The following is a 20712-nucleotide window of genomic DNA, read 5'->3' on the forward strand; positions in this document are numbered from 1 at the left end:
GCCCTGCTGCTGGCGCCTCACCTCCTGTGCCCTCCAGCCTACAGGTCCCTGTTATTGGCACATCTTCCTCACTTGTCTGCTGACGCACCTTCAGTGCTTATGGTACACCATGAGCACTTGTGACCTTGCTGACACACCTCTCTCCTCTTACCAAATGTGGGCACTGGGTAACATTTCCTCTGCAACTCCCTCTCTCCCAGGAAGGTGGCTCCAAGTGCCCCAATCGCCCACCTCACTCCACCTGGCACACCCTGGGACCACCACTGCCCATTCCCAAGTCGCACACGCATACACTGCCCCGGCTCACAGGCAGGACAGCTCATTCTCTACCAGCCAGCTGCCTCTGCGAGTGCCCCACGCTCCTGCAGTCTCTCAAGTCTGTCCTCATTTTTTTTTACGGCTGTCACTGGTGCTCCCCCATGCTAAGCTGTGGGCTCACGGTACTCACAGTGATGACTGCAAGGTTCTCTGCCTCCAGATGCTTCCCTCCTCTTCAAAGCCAGATTCATTTTCCTAAAATACCACTGGTCATTATGTTATTTAGTGGCTCACACCTGTAATCCCAGCACTTTGGGAGGCCGAGGCAGGCAGATCACCTGAGGTCAGGAGATCGAGACCAGCCTGGCCAACATGGTGAAACCCCATCTCTACTAAAAATAAAAAAATCAGCCAGGCGTGGTGGCTGGCGCCTGTAATAGCAGCTACTCGGAAAGCTGTTCATTGGAACCCTGGAGGCGGAGGTTGCAGTGAGCCGAGATTGTGCCACTGCACCCCAGCCTGGGTGACAGAATGAGAACCTGTCTCAAAAAAATAAAAAACAAAACAAAAACAAAAAACCCACCTTAATTCAATACTGGCCACAGGACAAAACTGTAAAAGCCTCTGAGCTTAACATTCAAGGCTTTCCAAAACTGACCAGTTTACTCTCCCTCCCTAAACACAGGGTAGGTAGCCTGCATCAAGTCCACTCTGCCAGGTCACTTCCAGGCCATACCCAGTTCTATCCTGGGCCAGGGGCACACCCCTCCCCTTCTGTGGAACTCTGCCTGGCACAGGGCTTCCCCCTCCTTTGAAAGCACGAGGACCTGAATTGCTACGTGCCTTTGGCGATTACATCAGAAGCCCTATGGAATGTTAAGAAAACGCATGCTCCCCCTGTGCTGGCTGAGGAAGCACTTCCAGCTCCACCTGTTACGGTTATTTTATAATTTTTTTTTTTTTTTTGAGACGGGGTCTCACTCTGTTGCCCAGGCTGGAGTGCGGTGGTGCGATCTCGGCTCACCAGCACCTCTGCCTCCCGGGTTCAAGCAATTCTCCTGCCTCAGCCTCCCAAGCAGCTGGGACTTCAAGTATGCGCCACCACCCGTACTTGTATTTTTAATAGAGATGGGGTTTCACTATGTTGGCCAGTCTGGTCTCAAATTCCTGACCTCGTGATCTGCCCGCCTCGGCCTCCCAAAGTGCTGGGATTACAGGCGTTGAGGCACCGCACCAAGCTATTACAGATATTTTACAACCATCACCTGTATCTAGCACAGAGCACCTCTAACTCATGTGATGAAACTTTTGTAAACAGGAAGAGGTTGTGAGCTTTTTAACAAACTTGATTGGTATAATTCATGGGTAGACACCTCACTGCTGGCTGCCTGTGCAAGCAAAGCATTCGTGAGCTGCCATCTCAAACTCACCCAGCACCACAGACCTCCATGCAGAGGGCAGGTGGCAGGGGATGGTGGGGAAAGAAGGAAGAGAGGCAGGAGAGGCATGGGAGGGGCCATGACACCAAGAGAACACAAGTATGGTGAGCCCCGGGGCTGGGCGGATACACTTTCTTTGCTTTCAGTTCTTGCCCAAACAGAGAAATCCCTGGCCTCAAATTCATTTTATCAGCCTTTCTACTTGAGTTATGTTCAGTTTCCTTACCACCAATCACTCGCTCAATTGCCTGTTCAAAGTGTTTCTGATTTATGGAATCTGACAGGTGCCTTGCAGCAATCAGGGCAGCTTCATTACAGACATTAGCAACATCAGCACCTAAAACATGAACATAGAACAGCTTACCCACTGAAATACGCCCAAACTCATCAGTCAAATCCATAGTTAATTTTTAAATCAGCAGTACAATGAATAAAGGTTTTGTGTAAATATAATTCTGTTTGACTCATGATAACCCTAAGCTATTCTAGCATTTAATGTAAGCCTGGTATAATTCTGGCCCTCTGAACTAAGATGAAAGTATTAGTAATCAATAGATAATTACAGGCAACTATTTACCTTAATAGACAATATGGTTCACATAATAGCAAACTAAGCATCTAAAAATGCTCATTTAAATAACTTAGTTCTATCACCTGTGTTGCGAAAATGGCTTGCATAGATATTAGGTGAAGTACTGATGTATGATGAGAAACCTAATTTTTATAATCACCTAGTACATTCAGTGAAACAACTAAATTTAAATATAGCTAAAAGCTTGTCAAATGCTTTTTAGATCCATCTCTTTAACTTTGCAGCTAAGGATATGGTAGCACAAATACGCTACAGCACACCATCTGTGTTAAATAAACAAATATTAAAACATTATAAATTTCAAAGACAAGTAAAAAGTTAGGACCCCTGGAACAAGATGATCATCTTCTGACCACACTATTGTACAAAATCTTTTCATACTTCTCAAACTGTTCTTTTTTTATTTCATTTTGTGTTTAGAAGGAGAGAAACGGAATAGGAAAGGACCATATTTTACATTAAAAAATTATTGGAATAAGCACATGAAAACATGCTCAACATCACCAGTCATTAGAGAAATGCAAATCAAAACAACCGTGAGATGCCAAATCACACCAGCTAAGATGGCTGTAATAAAAAAAGACAGTGACAAGTGCTGGCAAGGATGTGGAGGAACTGGGACCCTCACACGTTACTGGTGGGAATGTAAAATGGCACAGGTAATTAACAACCTGGCGGTTACTCAAAAAGTTAAGAGTTACAATATGACCCAGCAATTCCACTTCTAGTTATTTACCAAGAGAAACAATATGACCATGAAAAATCTGTACACCAATGTTCATGGCAGCATTATTCATAATAGCCAAAAAGTGGAAACAGCTCACATGGCCATCCACTGATGGGTGTATCAACAAGATGTGGAACAGCCAAACAATGGCACATTTACTTGGCCATGAACAGGAATCACATTCTGACGCCTGCCACGATTTGGATCAATCCTGTTCATTACGTTAAGTGAACATAAGCCAGGCACAAAAGACCACGTTTTTATTTTATTTTATTTTACTGGAGACAGAGTTTCGCTCTTGTTGCCCAGGCTGGAGTGCAATGGCGCAATCTCGGCTCACTGCAACCTCCACCTCCCAGGTTCAAGCAATTCTCCTGCTTCAGCCTCCCAAGTAGCTGGGATTACAGCCCCCCACACACACAACCAGCTAATTTTTGTATTTTTAGTAGAGACAGGGTTTCGCCTTATTGGCCAGGCTGATCTTGAACTCCTGATGTCAGGTGATCCACCTGCCTTGGCATCCCAAAGTGCTGAGATTACAGGTGTGAGCCACTGCAGCTGGCCAAAACCACATGCTTTTATATCAAATGTACAGAATAAAAAAATCTAGAGAGACAGAAAGTTTGATCGATTGTTTTGAGATGGAGTCTCGCTCTGTTACCCGGGCTGGAGTGCAATGGGGTGATTTAGGCTCACTGCAACCTCGCCTCCTGGGTTCAAGCCATTCTGCTGCCTCAGCCTCCTGAGGAGCTGGGATTACAGACATGTGCCACCATGCCCGGCTAATTTTTGTATTTTTAGTAGAGACAGGGTTTTGCCATGTTGGCCAGGCTGGTCTCGAACTCCTGACCTCAGGTGATCCACCTGCCTCGGACTCCCAAAGTGCTGGAAATACAGGTGTGAGCCACCGCGTCCAGCCCAAAATGTTTTAAAATTATAATGATGGTTGCACAACCCTATAAATATACTAGAAACCATTAATTGTACACTTTACACAGGTGATTTTTAGTTAACTTTATTTCAATAGAGCTTTTAAAAAATGCTTAGGAATAATTCCTACAATATTTATAGAAAAAAATGATACACTGTCAGCAATTTGTCACCAAATACTCCAGAGGAAGCAGAAAGAGACGAGGGCATAGGTAAAAGTAAGGGTGGATGTGAATTAGTAATTGTTCCTGAAACTAGGTGATAGCTGCAGATGGCTTCATTACACCATTTCCTCAAAATCTGTGTATGTTTGAAATTTCCCATAAAAACAAAGTAAAAACAGTCAGGCACAGTGGCTCACGGCTATAATCCCAGCAGTTTGGGAGGCCGAGGCAGGAGGATCACTTAAAGCCAGGAGTTTCAGGCCAGTCTGTGCAAAATAAGACCCTGTCTCCACAAAATCAAAAAATTAGTTGGGCACGGTGGTACATGCCTGTAGTCCCAGCTGCTCACAAGGCTGAGGCAGGAGGATCACTCGAGCCCAGAAAGTTGAGGCTACAGTAAGCTACGATTACACCACTCCGTCCAGCCTGTGCAATAAAGCAAGATCCTGTCTCAAAAAAAAATAAAATTGAGAATACAAACTTAGGTAGCCCACAGTAAAGAAGTGAAAAAGTAAGAAAGTAAACTGGTACCTGGCAACTGTTCCTGATTTTAATATACTTCTAAACAGAGTCCTCGTTACTTTCCACTCACCTGAAAACCCTGGAGTTAAAGATGCCAGTTTTCTTGCCAGTTTATCCTTCTCCAGGGTACTGTCCAGTTTTAGTGGTCGGAGGTGAACTTTGAAAATAGAAGCTCTTCCTTTTATGTCTGGTGGTCCTTTAGAAATCATTTTTAAGGAAAAGAAAATCATATTGAAACAGTCACACCTATACTCATGAGCACTGGACCTGCCCCAGCAAACATCATCTCACCAATAAAGATCTGCCTGTCGAAACGCCCCGGCCTAAGCAGCGCAGGGTCCAGGATATCTGGTCGATTAGTGCCGGCCAAAATGACGACATTAGTTGTTGTATTAAAACCTGAAAGATAACAAAAACGCAAACACTATTAAATGACAAGAGGCAGAAAGCAACAGTGCACCGTCAGGAACACATGAGCACTGCAAATTCATAGCCACAGTAAACACATTTTCTATTCATTATCCAGTGGGTTTTTGTTGTTGTTGTTGTTTGAGATGGAGTTTCACTCTTGTCCAGGCTGGAGTGCAATGGCATGATCTCAGCTCACTGCAACCTCTGCCTCTCGGGTTCAAGCGATTCTCCTGCCTCAGCCTCCCGAGTAGCTGGGACTACAGGCATGCCCCACCACACCTGGGTAATTTTTGCATTTTTAGTAGCGACAGGGGTTCTCCATGTTGGTCAGGCTGGTCTCAAACACCTGACCTCAGGTGATCCACCTGCTTGGGCCTCCCAAAAGTGCTGGGATTACAGGCGTGAAACACCGCCCCGGCCTATCCAGTGTTTTTTAAGTTACAAACTTGAATTATTTTTCTTACTATTCAGCTTGTCCTTGAAAATAATCATATGTTAGACTTAAAATTTTAAGAGTAAATTTCCTAAAGACAAATGACCAAATATTTAAATTTATTTAACTAGAAATTTAGAAGATAATGTGAATTTTAAAAATGTCTTAAAATCAGATTAAATTTGCAAAGGATGTCTCGGACACACTGGGCCATAGGACAACCAACTGCCTATCTGAAGGCAGAGATCAACCTCTACCTCCCACCTCTTCTCCACACTCAAGAGGCTCCGTGTTACTGCCCATTCTCAATGTAAATGCCATGGTCCCAGGCCCTTCACCCTCAGGACCCTGGCACGGCAGGATCTCCTGGGTGAATTTCCCTCAGATGTGGTGCTCCAATGTGAACGCAACATGGGCTGACCATTGCGGGAGGAAGGACGATCTCGACCTTCTTATTCTGACCCTATTCCTGGCTTTGTCATTGAAGCCAGTTCAGTACTGGCACTGTGCTTCCCCTTTCTGCACAAACCACCAAGCATCCACATTTTTATCTTCCAGCAGGAAGAACACGTGACATCCTAAGAAGTGCCTTTCCTAAATGAAAGAAAAGCTGGCTAGCATGGAAAGACGGCTACTCTCTTAGTAAAAAAGTATTTCAAATTTGCTAAATTCACACTGGGTTAGGCTTAGATTTTCCTTGTGCTTCAGAGACGGTGATGATTTAGAGAATGAGATGGTAATTCTTTTGTGACTCATTTCACCAATTCTTCTCTTATTCAAACACTAGACACAAACAGCATGTTAACACCAATATTAAGTTATGCAGGCTGCCAGGAAAAAAATATCTTGCTATTATTTATATTAGCATAAAAGAGCCTTTTAAAAGAACTGTTTGTTTTAGGAAATGCTTTTGTTTGTTTGTAATACTCAATATTGGAATAAGGACTCTCATTTTGGGGACATGATAGGCATAACAAAGTGCAGCTTAAACTCAGGAGGCTGAGGCAGGAGGATCGCTTGAACTCAGGGGTCAGAGGATGCAGTGAGCCGAAATCACATCACTGCCCTCCAGCCTGGACGACAGAGCCAGACTCCATCTCAAAAAAAAAAAAAACAAAAACCAAAAGTGCAGTTAAAGATACAAAAGCCTTGACCACTCACCATCCATCTCCACCAGCAGCTGGTTGAGTGTGTTCTCCTGCTCACTCTGCCCTCCAAAGTTGCCTCTTCCTCTCTTCCTTCCCACCGCATCAATTTCATCGATGAAGAGGATGCAAGGGGCATTCTTCCGGGCAAGGGCAAATAAGTCTCGGACCTTGGCAAAAACAGAAAGAGAGTCATTTGACCAGAGAATATTATTTATCCTCCGAGTAAGAAACGAAATAAATCGGCCAGGCACAGTGGCTCACGCCTGTAATCCCGGCACTTTGGGAGGCCGAGGCGGGTGGATCACCTGAGGTCAGGAGTTCAAGACCAGCCTGACCAACATGGAGAAACCCCATCTCTACTAAAAATACAAAATTAGCTAGGTATGGTGGCATGTGCCTGTGATCCCAGCTACTCAGGAGGTGAGGTAGGAGAATCACTTGAATCCGGGAGGCAGAGGTTGCAGTGAGCTGAGATCGCGCCACTGCACTCCAGCCTGGGTGACAAGACTGAAACTCTGTCTCAGAAAACAACAACGAAAAAAAAGAAATGGAATAAATCTTCAGCTTCCATGTGCAGACAACCTTTCTGTGACACACACTGTAAGGTACATTTTTTTTAAAGAATTACAAGTAGCAAAGAAGCGGCAAATGAGGAGTAACCTGGGTAACTGACTCAAGGTGAGCAAATCTTTCTCAGATCCCATAAATTACTGTGTATGTAACAAACACTGATAATATCTGCCATTTTTGTAATACCAACAAATTAACATTACATCTATGCCTACACAAAGACAACACAGTAGCGCTGTAAACTTTACATTGAGTTGAAAAGTTCAGACTTCTCTAGGGTTCACATTTCAAGCCTAAGGCAGTTATTAACAGGCTGGGGCTACTAAGGGGTCTGTGCAATCACACACGTACAATGAAGCCAAAGACCATCCAGCTCATCCCCAAAGGAGGGGGGGACAGCCTCCGTCTGCCACCCACCCCACCACAGACCATCCTGATAGCACATACCCTCAGACAAACCTGCAGTCGGGAGGAGGAGGAAGAGCCACTCAGTGCCTCACCATCCGTCACCTGCCCCTTCAGGGAGTGTCAGAGACTCTCCACCCGCCCACTCCCACCTCCGCCCCCCACCCCCACTTCACTGGCCAGAAGTCCAGGTCTTCCTGCCTGGATTTCTGGATGTTCATTCCTACACCGCTCTGAACACATCTCCTAAAATAACTCGTATCCTTCTCCAGCCTCCCCTCTGAACTCCAGATCTGTGACCTACAGACCCACACCTTCAAAGTACATCCATCCTGTCCTGGCATGAACAGGAACTCAGCTATTCCAGCAAGCCTTAAGCAGGAGTCTGCATCTTCCCTTACAGGCTGGCTGGAGCTGGGGTCCATCTCACACCCCACTGCTGCTACCAAAATAACTGCTGGAGAAGCCCCTGCTTGCTGAGGCTCAGGCCTCGCGGCAGGCACTCCACCCCGCTGTGCCGTGGGTCTCCCTGTGGGACATCACTATGTCCTCAGTGATTTCCATCCATGTGATTCTCGGTCTCTCAGTTCCCTGGCCACCTCTTCATTCACCTTTTATTTCACTCTGACAAGAAAAGCACTGACACGGTTGCCTTTTAAACCACCATCTTCAAGTCGTCTCCTCTCTGAGCACCCCCTCCTATCATCTGGTCCCACATACACACTCAGGTATCTCATGCCAACTCTTCACCACTTCTCAGCTCTCCAACCCACCAGGCCCACCCTTCCCCACCACCACCCACACAGCTCCTCTCCTTCTTCAATTTCCCCCCATCCACATTATATCTCATGGCCCATCATCATAAATGCCCAACTCCCCCTCATTCCCTATTTTTCTATGACTTACCTGCACAACAGCAGCAAAGTGTGGAACAGATTTGAAGGTGAAGCCGGACAAGGTGGCTCACACCTGTAATCCCAGCACTTTCGAAGGCTAAGGCGGGTGCATCACCTGAAGTCAGGAGTTCAACACCAGCTTGGCCAACATAGTGAAACCCCATCTCTACTAAAAATACAAAAATTAGCTGGGCATGGTGGTAGGCACCTGTAATCCCAGCTACTAGGGAGGCTGAGGCAGAATCACTTGAACCCAGGAGGCAGAGGTTATGCCACTGCACTCCAGCCTGGGCGACAGAGCAAGACTCCATCTCAGGGAAAAAAAAAAAAAAAAAAAAAAACCTCCTACAATTCAACAACCAAAAAAAAAAAAACCCACTTAAAAAATGGGCAAAAGATCTGAATAGACATCTGTCCAAGGAAGATATAAAAATATACAAATAGGCCGGGCGCGGTGGCTCAAGCCTGTAATCCCAGCACTTTGGGAGGCCGAGACGGACGGATCACGAGGTCAGGAGATCGAGACCATCCTGGCTAACACGGTGAAACCCTGTCTCTACTAAAAATACAAAAAAAACTAGCCGGGCGAGGTGGCGGGCGCCTGTAGTCCCAGCTACTCGGGAGGCTGAGGCAGGAGAATGGCGTAAACCCGGGAGGCGGAGCTTGCAGTGAGCTGAGATCTGGCCACTGCACTCCAGTCTGGGCGACAGAGCGAGACTCCGCCTCAAAAAAAAAAAAAAAAAAAAAAAAAAAATACAAATAGCCAATAAGCAGATACAAGGTGTTCAACATCACTCCTCATCATGGAAATGCAAATCAAAACCACAAGATACTATGTCACACCCACTAAGGTGGCTATCATTAAAAATCAGACAATAACCAGTGTTGGTGAGGGTGGGGAACATCAGAGCCCCTTACACACTGCTGGTAGGATGGAAAATGGGCAAGTAGTTTGGAAAACAGTCTGGTGTTTCCTTAAAATGTTAAACATAGAGTTACATTCGAAAACATGGTTAAGTGAAAGAAATCAGGCATAAAAAACCACATACTGTATAATTTCATTTACACATAATGTCTGTACTAGGAAACTCTGCTGGGTAGTTTGTCTAGGACTCCCGATTTACATTTTTTATTTTTTTTTTTTGAGACAGAGTCTCGCTCCATCACCCAGGCTGGAGTGCAGTGGCGAGATCTCAGTTCACTGCAAGCTCCGCCTCCCAGGTTCACACCATTCTCCTGCCTCAGCCTCTGGAGTAGCTGGGACTACAGGCGCCCACCACCTCGCCCGGCTAGTTTTGTTTTTGTATTTTTAGTAGAGACGGGGTTTCACCATGTTAGCCAGAATGGTCTCGATCTCCTGACCTCGTGATCCGCCCGCCTCGGCCTCCGAAAGTGCTGGGATTACAGGCGTGAGCCACTGCGCCCGGCCAGGATCTCTTCTTGATGTAATGGAAATGCTGTAAAACTGACTGTGGTGATGGCTGCACAAATCTGTGAATTACTAAAAGCTACTGAATCGCTGCTTTACAGAGATCAATTGTTTGATACGTCAATTATATCTGAATAAATGTTGTCACCAAAAAAAAAAAAACAATCCACAAATAAAGCAAATTCTTTTTTTTTTTTGAGACAGCATCTCACTCTGTCGCCCAGGCTGGAATGCAGTGGTGTGATCTCAGTTCACTGCAACTTCTGCCGCCTGGGTTCAAGAGATACTCCTGCCTCAGCCTCCGAAATAGCTGGGATCATAGGCATGTACGACCATGCCTGGCTGATTTTTCTATTTTTAGCAGAGACAGGGTTTCACCATGTTGGCCACGCCGGTCTTGAACTCCTAACTTCAAGCGTTCCGCCCACTTCAGCCTCCCAAAGTGCTGGGATTACAGGCATGAGTCACCGCGCCAAGCCATCAATTCTTGAAATTGGTCTGATATAGGTAGCAGACTGCAGTCCTAGCTGGTGCAAGGGAAGGTGGGGTAGAAGTCACAGGCCTTGCTGAAGGCTTAGGCCTGGAGGAGAGCTCAGGCCATGGACTGGTGAGAGGTCACTCCAGCACTCTAGGGGGAAGGGCCATCTCTAGCAAGTCCCCCAGCTGTGGGGAAGTGGTGGGTGTAAGGAAGCTGCACCATCAGAACAGAATGAGACTCACTCTGGCTGGGCCCACACCAACGAACATCTCCAAAAACTCAGATCCACTAACGGTGATGAAGGGGACATTGGCTTCTCCGGCTGTGGCCTTAGCTAGCAGCGTCTTCCCAGTGCCTGGAGGACCAGTGAGAATGGCGCCCTTCAGATATGAAAAAAGAAATTACATTTAATGAGAATTTCAGAAAAGTAAATTGTGTATCCGCAAATAATTCCAAGATATAACTCTGTCTCTAAATCTTATTGATATACATTAAATATTAAACACTTGCGCTATGGTAGAACATTTTTATATTAGTAAGAATAAGAAAAAGATGGCCGGGCGCGGTGGCTCAAGCCTGTAATCCCGGCACTTTGGGAGGCCGAGATGGGCGGATCATGAGGTCAGGAGATCGAGACCATCCTGGCTAACACGGTGAAACCCCGTCTCTACTAAAAAATACAAAAAACTAGCCGGGCGAGGTGGCGGGCGCCTGTAGTCCCAGCTACTCGGGAGGCTGAGGCAAGAGAATGGCGTAAACCCGGGAGGCGGAGCTTGCAGTGAGCTGAGATCTGGCCACTGCACTCCAGCCTGGGCGACAGAGCGAGACTCCATCTCAAAAAAAAAAAAACAAAAAAAAAAAAAAAAAGAAAAAGATTACCAAAAATAATTTTGTTTCAAAAAATTTGGTAATAATGTGGAATTTAAAGTGTTTCCTTTTTTTCCTAGTGCTGATTTTTAGACCTTTAATCTAACAGTATGTAAAGGGCGACTTAGGCTAGGAATATACTAATAAACCCACTAAGGTTTACTTAAATAATTCAAGAAGACACAAACACCACACTCCTGATTTATGTATTTCTTTTACTTTTTACAAGGAAAATTAGTTTTTGAGCTCAAATAATTAATAAACCCAACTTCTGACTTAACTTTCATGTACAAATCAGTACATTTTTAGCATGGTTGGACATGCAACTTAAAACCTAACTGTGAATTTATTTCCACTGACCACCCACAAACAGTGTTCTCTCGTATTTATAAATAGACATACTACCACACTACCATATCCAAACACTGTGAGGAGGTAGATAATATGGTCAAATGATATTTTTTCTAGGCTTTGTAATAAAACCTTAAGGTATTTTTAAAATTTTGCTTTTCGTCTTTAAAAGTTTCACAAATGAAGTAGAAATCTAATGACCAATGACAAACTTAACTACAAAGAAAGAATGTGTTTGCTCAAACAATGCACTTTTTTTTTTTTTTGAGATGGAGTTTCACTCTTGTTGTCCAGGCTGTAGTGCAATGGCAAGATCTTGGCTCACTGCAACCTCCACCTCCTAGGTTGAAGCGATTCTCCTGCCTCAGTCTCTTAAGCAGCTGGGATTACAGGCGCACACCACCATGCTCAGCTAATTGTTTGTATTTTTAGTAGAAATGGGGTTTCACCATGTTGGCCAGGCTGGTCTCGAACTCCTGACCTCAGGCGATCCACCCACCTCGGCCTCCCAAAGTGCTGGAATTACAGGCGTGAGCCACAACACCTGGCCCTACACAACTAATATAATAGTCAGCTAGGTGTGATGCAAATGGATACTAAGTAACAGTAAGTTATAAATTCATAAAATATGACTTTTTATCCATAGAAGGAAGACATAAAAATCAAGGAAATAATGATTATTTTTCAAAGGATTCCTTTAAAGTAAAATTTATTAATGGACTTTAAAAAGAAATATACAGGCTGGGTGCGGTGGCTCAAGCCTGTAATCCCAGCACTTTGGGAGGCTGAGACGGGAGGATCACGAGGTCAGGAGACCGAGACCATCCTGGCTAACATGGTGAAACCCCGTCTCTACTACAAAGTACAAAAAAACTAGCCGGGCGAGGTGGCGGGCGCCTGTAGTCCTAGCTACTCGGGAGGCTGAGGCAGGAGAATGGCGTGAACCCAGGAGGCAGAGCTTGCAGTGAGCCGAGATCGGTCACTGCACTCCAGCCTGGGCGACAGAGCGAGACTCCGTCTCAAAAAAAAAAAAAGAAAAAAGAAATATACATTTTTACTTTTTTTTTTTTTTTTGAGACAGAGTCTCGCTCTGTCGCCCAGGCTGGAGTTCACTGGCACGATCTCGGCTCACTGATTCAAGCTCTGCCTCCCGAGTTCAAGCCATTCTTCCGCCTCAGCGTACCGAGTAACTGGGACTACAGGTGCCCGCCACCACATCTGGCTAATTTTTTGTATTTTTAATAGAGACGGGGTTTCACTATTCACAGGATGGTCTCGATCTCCTGACCCTGTGATCTGCCCGCCTCGGCCTCCCAAAGTGCTGGGATTACAGGCGTGAGCCACTGCACCCGGCCAGTTTTTATTCATTCACTTTTTATTAATTTACTTAATAGCTGATCCATTTAACAAATGTGAAGTTACTGTCCCACGCCTAGCCCTACGGGCACCAAGCCCTAGAGGGTACAGCCCACCACCAGCACAGTCCACATTCATCCCTCGAAGGGACACTGGGTGACAGCAGTGTGTGACACGGTCAGTGAGCTACTGCAGGCCTACAGTTGCTGAGACACAGGGCATCTAAATCAGATTGGAGGAAGAGGGAAGACGAATCAAGAAAAGTCTTCCAAGAGGAGGTAACACAGATATTTTCAGGAATACATACACTACACAAGACACATTCACACAGAAAAACTGACCCAAAACGATCCTCGAGTTGGGCAGAGGCTACCCTAGTGAGCTGAGAAAGAGGAAGGACAGGAAAACAGCTATGTATAATAAGTAATCAAACTTCATAAAATTATAACTCCAGAGATCAAGAAACACTTCGAAAGTTAATCTTCTAAAAGTTCATTTTACCTTTGGGATTTTTGCTCCTAAGTCTTGATACTGCTTTGGGTTTTTCAAGAAATTCACAAATTCCATGATCTCTAGCTTGGCCTCCTCACAGCCAGCCACATCTTTGAACTTCACATCAATCTCATCCTTTAAGACCTTGGCAGTGGTTTCTCCGACACTGAAGAGTCCGCCCATCCCTCGGCCTGTCCGGCCGATGCCAGCAGGCCCCCTTCGGATGGTGTAGAGCAAGAAGGCGATGATGAGCACTGTGGGCAGCATGCTCAGCAGAAAAGAGCTGGGAACACACAGCACAACATGGGTTAGGACTGGCTGCTCACCTCCAGCCTTCACATGTGGTGCAAGGTATCAATATAAACATACATAGCTACATCAAGGTATACCTTCTGCACTTAATACAAATGAGGATTTAAATTGCAAGTGTTCTTCAAAGACCACAGAATTCCCAAATAAGTTCCATGGCAACCAACTCTTGAAATAAATGGAGCATCTGCCCAGACTTTAAGTGGGGTTACTAGCATGGTCTTATTAAAGACAACCCCCAAAGAAGAAGTTCTGATGAGAGAAGAATCACCTAAAAATCCTGGAAAACTCTGTGAAATATAAACATAAATGACAGTTCAAAGATGGGAATGCCACTCTTTGATACAAAGGGGTTCTCTATGCTAAAATCCTTCCAAAGGTCAATGCATTGAATGTTAATACCCCAAACCACTGCTTAATCAAGATAAGTATAAATGTGTAGAAAATGAATGAATCAAAAAAATAAAAATAAAAAGCCAGGTGTGGTGGCTCACGCCTGTAATCCCAGCACTTTGGGAGGCTGAGGCGGGTGGATCACCAGAAGTCAGGAGTTTGAGACCAGACTGGCCAACATGGTGAATCCCTGTCTCTACTAGAAATACAAAAATTAGCTGGACATGGTGGCAGGGGTCTATAAGCCCAGCTACTCGGGAGCTTGAGGCAGGAGAACTACTTGAACCGGGGTGGGGGCAAAGGTTGCAGTGAGTCAAGATCACACCACTATACTCCAGCCTGGGTGACAGAGCAAAACTCCATCTCAAAAACACAAGAAAATGAATGAGTCATTTGCAAAAACTAGTGAGTTACTAATAGTTTTTTTAAAATCTGGCCAAACTGAGAAAGGCCTGTTTGAGAATATAACGTGTAGCCCTGCACCCAGGGACAGAACACAGTGAACCACAGCAGCACAGCAAACAGTCTCCAAAATATGATCTTTGAGATTACCCATCACTTTCAGCAATGTAGACAACAGGCACCCGATTTTCTCCTTCTATGCCCAGTTCCTGCTGTAAAGTTTCCAGATTCCGTTCAAAGGTGTCCACACTGCCAATATTAAACCAAACGTATTGCTATAAAAACAGAAAAACAAATACCCTAAGAATGAAGTGAAACTAAAAGGTTCAATTCACTAAAGGGTTCAACTTTTTAAGAATTTTTCAGAAATACTGAAAATTTATAAAGAAAAAACAGTAATAAAAATTTGGCTTTAATAATGTGGTGATTAAACGTCACTCACTGAGAACACTTGGCAATTCTTGGCAAATAAGCATTTCTTTAGCAGCAATATCTCAGTGGCTCTAAAATTATAAACTCAAAAAACAGAATGAAAAACCTATTTGAAAACATAATCCTTTTTAAAATAAACACGCATTATTTTCCCCTTCCTCCATTCCCTAGCTCCCTATTCCCAAATTTAAAACTACTGTCAAACAGTCATAAGAATTAAAGTTGACTGGGTGTGTACTAAGTGCCAGGCATTGTTCTGGGCTCTTTAGATGCATTAGTTCATTCAATCCTGAGGATCATCCAAAGAAGCAGGTGCCATCACTGAGGATGATGTTCAAAATCCGAACACCGCACCCCCACTGTGCAACTGGAACAGATGTGCCTTGCTGTGCCAGGCACTCCCTCTTTATTCCCTGGAGCTGCAGAGACCCAGAGGGCCCAGCAGAGCGATGCCTGAGGGGCCAGGTCAAGGCTATTCTACCAACCAGCATGTAATTATTTCCTATTGTACTGAGTGAATATGAGCCCTGACTCCTGTTCCCATTCTACAGATGAGAAAACTTGCTCATGATCACACACAAAATAAGCGGCTGGGATCTGAACCCAGACAGTCTGGCTCCTGAACCAGTGTCCTAACCACAGTGTCACATTGCCTCTGCACAACCATGAGGACACTGATGTTAACAGCTCACATTTATGGAGTTTACTAGCTAAAAGACCCCATTTCAAGCACTGCACATGTATTAACTCCATTTTATAGTACAAAAAACTGTTTCTCCTTTAACCTGCAATCATCTTTTTTAAAAAAAGTATTTTTAAAATCAAAACAGTAAGTCTATGATATAAAACTCATTAGAGACGCTGGGCACAGTGGCCAGTAATCCCAGCACTTTGGGAGGCCCAGGCGGCAGATCACCTGAGGTGAGGAGTTCGAGACCAGCCTGGCCACCATGGTCTCGGGCTGTCTCTACTAAAAATACAAAAATTAGCTAGGCATGGTGGCATCTGCCTATAGGCCCAGCCACTTGGGAGGCTTGAACCCGGGAGGCACAGGTTGCAGTGACCCAAGACTGTGCCACTACATTCCAGCTTGGGCGAGAGAGTGAGACTCCATTTCACAACAAAAAACAAGGCCGGGCGTGGTGACTCACGCCTCTAATCCCAACACTTTGGGAGACCAAGGCGGGTGGATCACGATGTCAGGAGTTCAAGACCAGCCTGGCCAAGATGGTGAAACCCTGTCTCTACTAAAAATACAAAAAATTAGCCAGGCATGGTGGCAGGCACCTGTAATCCCAGCTACTCGGGAGGCTGAGGCAGAGAACTGCTTGAACCCAGGAGGCCGAGGTTGCGGTGAGCCAAGATGGCGCCACTGCACTCCAGCCTGGGTGACAAAGTGAGACTCAAAAAACAAACAAAAAAGCAAAGCCCTCGTAAGAGAGCAACATGTCATCACATGTCCTTCCCACCAGTGTCACTGAGTGAGGAACGTCCTTCCCACCAGTGTCACTGAGTGAGGAACGTCCTTCCCACCAGTGTTACTGAGTGAGGAACATCACTGTGGTATTTCTCTCCAAGAATCTAAAAATAAAGGATGAAGAGTAAGTTTTATATTATGTAACAACATAGCATTATTTGGTAAATTATTCACTGACAAAGATACAAAATTCACATGGTTACAAAACCCCAAACCTGCTCAGAATAGATTAACCACAAAGGATGGAACGTTCCCTAACTCAGCCCCTGCTATCAACTGGGCAACAGGCCAAACGCCTGGCTCCCATCACAGTAGTGTGAACCCAGGACCAGCACGGTACCACCCAGGAGCATGTTGGAAATGCAGAGTCTCAGAACACACTCTAGATAAGAAGCTCTGCGGGGGTGGGGTCCCAGAACTCAAGTTTTAATAGCTTTCCAGGTAATTCTTATGCACACTAAAATTTGAAAACCACCACTGACTGACCCTATCTCATTTAAGCATTAAGCCCTTCTCTACTGTCATACAGAAGGTAAGCCATCTACCAGTCAAGAGTAGAACTGATGTGAGGCTAAAGCCTGTGTGTGTGCAGCACTGCTGCTCCATTCACAGCAGGACACTGAAAATCTGTTTCTGAAAGCTCAAAACAAGAAGTCTTTAGTAAGCAGGAAATATACGTTCTCTATAAAAACTCCGGATATGCACGTAAAGAAAGCAAAGACATTCATAACCCCAACATTCAGACACAAACAGCATCAGCATTTCAGGCCTGTCCCTCAAGACTGTATAATACCACCTTTACAATCTTGAAATACAATTTTGAAAAGAAATCAACATAAACCTTAACTGTAATATAAAAGAGAAACACAAAGAAAGCACTTTATATACAACGGTATGAATTTCAACACATAAATGCTCGTGCATGCCAACACTGGAAAACAAGTTCCCGCCAATGTCAAAATTGCCCCTAGGGACAGCCCTGCCCCCAAGGACAACTGCTCACACGGAAACAGACACGGAACAAGGATTCCCTGTTAACCCGGTGCCGGGCATGGGCCTCTGGGTTATTTCTCATTTTTTGCTACGTACAGACAATATGTGAGAGGACGTCCTCGCAGAGACATCTCACACACATCCCTACATTCTCCCTAGGCCTCCTTCCTAGAAGCAGACGGATGGGTGTGTGCGTGCTTCCCACAGTGCTAGAACACACATTGCCCACTGGCCTCATAACAAAGTGCCAACTTAAATCCTAGCACTAAAGCCTGAAGATAAAGCATGGTTATTAATAGGTATTGCATAATTAGGTAGAGAGAATGGGGGGAAATCAAGACAATTAAAATACCTTTCCTAAACACAGGGCAACACCAGAGCCCTATGACTTTACAGATACTCTGCTATTTGCTGACATGCTATTAAACAGACAGATACGGTCACCATCACTTCTAGTTGTCCTTAACTGTTGCCCTGTCCAGGCGGCATGGCTAGAAAAGGGTTAAACACAATTACCCTAAGAGAGCTTGGCAGGAACCTCAGCTTCACCTCTCCCCTCCCTCCAGAATTCCCTCAATGCATTCAGCTTGCTCTGGGGTCTCTGAAGTATACTCCAGACTAGTTGGAGAGGAAATACAAATTATTTTTAAAATAGGAAATCAAATGGAAATGAAAACAATATCACAAAATGGTTACGAGATGGGGGGGATGCTTTTAAACTAATTTGATAAAAGCTGTCTCAAAACACAGGCAACTGAGTTTTAAAATTTTTTTCCTAATTAAATAACTACTTCTCAGTCTTGAAAAGTCATAGACTATTCTGGAATACTGAAAACTGGGATTTCACTCACTGTCTCCTAAACGTAGTCAAAATGATGATCAGAAACAAAACACCGACCCAATCCCTGTATCACTAATTCAGACACAACATTCCCATTTCCACTGACGTTAGTGAGATCACCCCGCCACACTGCCCAGTTCGGATAGATCTGGTGCGTATAACTCCTATAGTGTGAGGCAGGTTTTCCTTTCAGCTTTAAATCTGAAAAGTGAATTTACAACTAATTCACATCAATTAATAAAATGATTTACCCCATCAACAGGAGTTTTTCCTGGTGTAAAGGTCACTCGAACAAAACGCTTGTTGACGACTTCCAGTCTGTCTACCTAGAATTTTAAAAATAAATTCACACACAAATTCACAGAAAATACTTGAGATACTCTTAAGCTCATTTAAAATGCATATGATGTTTCAGCCATACAAGGAAAGAATAAAGAATCAGATAAGGATGCCCCCACGTTCCCACCTCTAATTCTGCGGAAGCTCCCAGGCACAGCCCCTCCCAAAGGGGACTATGCTCTCACTTACGGGCTGCACTGCCCAAACCACATCCTTATACTTGCACTACACATGAAGGTAATCCTACACGATATGCATATTCCCTTTTGCCTGTTTTTAAACTTTAAAAATGGTCTTGTTTTATATATAAGTATCCTTCTACAACTTTCTTTTTCCCTTCAACGTTGCATTTGTGAGGTTTATGCAAGCTGACACTTCTGAGCTGCGGGGTATGCCATGCTATGACCACACCCAAGCTACTGATCCATCCTCCTGTTAATAGACAGCTAGGCTGTTACACATTTCTCACAAGCAATGCTGTCATGAACATTCCCATATCTACCTTTGTGGGCACATCTTAAAAAATTTCTCCAGGAAACATACCTGTAGGTAGACACACTAATGCTGGGTTGCAGGCTATACGTACCTTCAGCTTTACCAGATATTGCCAAATTGCTCTCCAAAATGGCTCCTGAATTCACACTGCCATGAGCAAAATATTACTATTGCTCTACAGGACATAGACTATTGCTCTATAGGACATACCAACATTTGGTAGTATAAGACTTTTTAATTTTTGTCACTCTATAAATATAAAATCGTTTGCTTTTTAAATTGAATCACCTAATTACATAGGATCCTTTTTAAATTTTTTTTTTTAGACAGGCTGTCACTCAGGCTGGAGTGTAGTGGTACAATCAGCTCACTGCAGCCTCAACCTCTCTGGGAACAAGAGATCCTCCCACCTCAGCTTCCTGAGTAGCTGGGACCAAGAGTGCAAGCCACCACAAGTGGCCAATTTTTTTATATTTCTTTGTAGAGATGGGGTCTCCCTACATTCCCCAGGCTGGTCTCAAACTCCTAGATTCAAGTGATCCTCCCACCTCAGCCTCCCAAAGTGCAGGGATTACAGGTAGGAGCCACCACGGCCAGCCTACATAGGATTCTTAGTAACACTGTTACACACCACACCCCAAGGACTGGAGCTGATTCAGCAGCACGTGCACTCTGGGATGTGCTTACTTCCCACCGCTTGCTTTGTCAGCAAGTCTGGAAGCAAGAATGACAAAAAACAAGGGAGCCCCAGAGCAACCCCAGAGGGGCTGGAATCGGGGAGTGACTGTTCTTAAAGGCAGTCTCTGTCAGAGAGGAACGACTGGCACTGCTCCATCCCACAACCCCTGATGGGAAGACAGCAGACTAATGCCAAAGAGCCAGAGGGTCAGGAGGAACTGGAACTATGTAGAAGCCACCTCGAGGACCTGCCATCCCAATCCGAAGGACAGCTGCAGCCCAGTGCACATGCGATGACCACTGCTTCTGAGCAGCTTCTGAGTGGGAGTCCCCACTACATCTGAGAATTACACGTAGAAGATCCTCACTTTCATGAGATAAACAGGTTTCAAAAATCCGACTAGATAAGAGGACTCTGGGAAGATGGTGGCATAGGAAGCACCAGGAACCCACCTCCCTACACACAGGACAACGGTACAGGCAGGATCTGTCCAGTGTAAGCATTTGGGACTCTGGAGCCCACTGAAGGTTTAAAACTTCCAGGGGAAACATACACTGAAGTTAATCTCAGTCAACTTCAGCTCTGAGCACAGTGACAGCTGCCCATCTGAGTAGATCACCACTTCTTACATCCCTACCTTCCTGTACAACCTTTAGAATGCATTTAAATTCTTTACACTACCTCAGTAAGTATTAATGTCGTCTTACTTTTCCATTTCATGGATGAAAACCCGAGTATTAAGAGGTTAAGGGGTTTCCCCAAGGCTACACAGCAGGCCTAATCCTGGTGTCCATCACTATACTGCATCAATTCTGAGACACACGTTTTTCATATTTTAACATCAGAAATGCAGATCCATTTTATAATTGATGGCATGTCATAAT

The 20712-nt window shown here is 44.8% G+C and overlaps 1 protein-coding gene across 3 annotated transcripts in view; it reads right to left on the reverse strand.

The window, feature by feature from the left end:
• Positions 1-20712, reverse strand: part of AFG3L2 (AFG3 like matrix AAA peptidase subunit 2) — a 49297-nt gene that overhangs the window by 18165 nt on the left and 10420 nt on the right. For all 3 annotated transcript variants that reach the window (XR_004429300.1, XM_033178383.1, XM_033178384.1), the window contains exons 6-13: positions 18567-18641; positions 14723-14847; positions 13478-13751; positions 10645-10782; positions 6638-6791; positions 4924-5031; positions 4703-4828; positions 1924-2034 (exon numbers count right to left, since the gene is read on the reverse strand). Coding sequence is in view for 2 of the 3 variants with exons in the window: in XM_033178383.1 (XP_033034274.1) it covers positions 1924-2034; positions 4703-4828; positions 4924-5031; positions 6638-6791; positions 10645-10782; positions 13478-13751; positions 14723-14847; positions 18567-18641 (1111 nt within the window). In the remaining variant the exon portion in view is untranslated. The remainder of the gene's footprint in view (positions 1-1923; positions 2035-4702; positions 4829-4923; positions 5032-6637; positions 6792-10644; positions 10783-13477; positions 13752-14722; positions 14848-18566; positions 18642-20712) is intronic.

This window comes from Trachypithecus francoisi, unplaced genomic scaffold (assembly GCF_009764315.1).
Source record: "Trachypithecus francoisi isolate TF-2019V2 unplaced genomic scaffold, Tfra_2.0 Lachesis_group19, whole genome shotgun sequence".
Lineage (NCBI taxonomy): Eukaryota > Metazoa > Chordata > Mammalia > Primates > Cercopithecidae > Trachypithecus > Trachypithecus francoisi.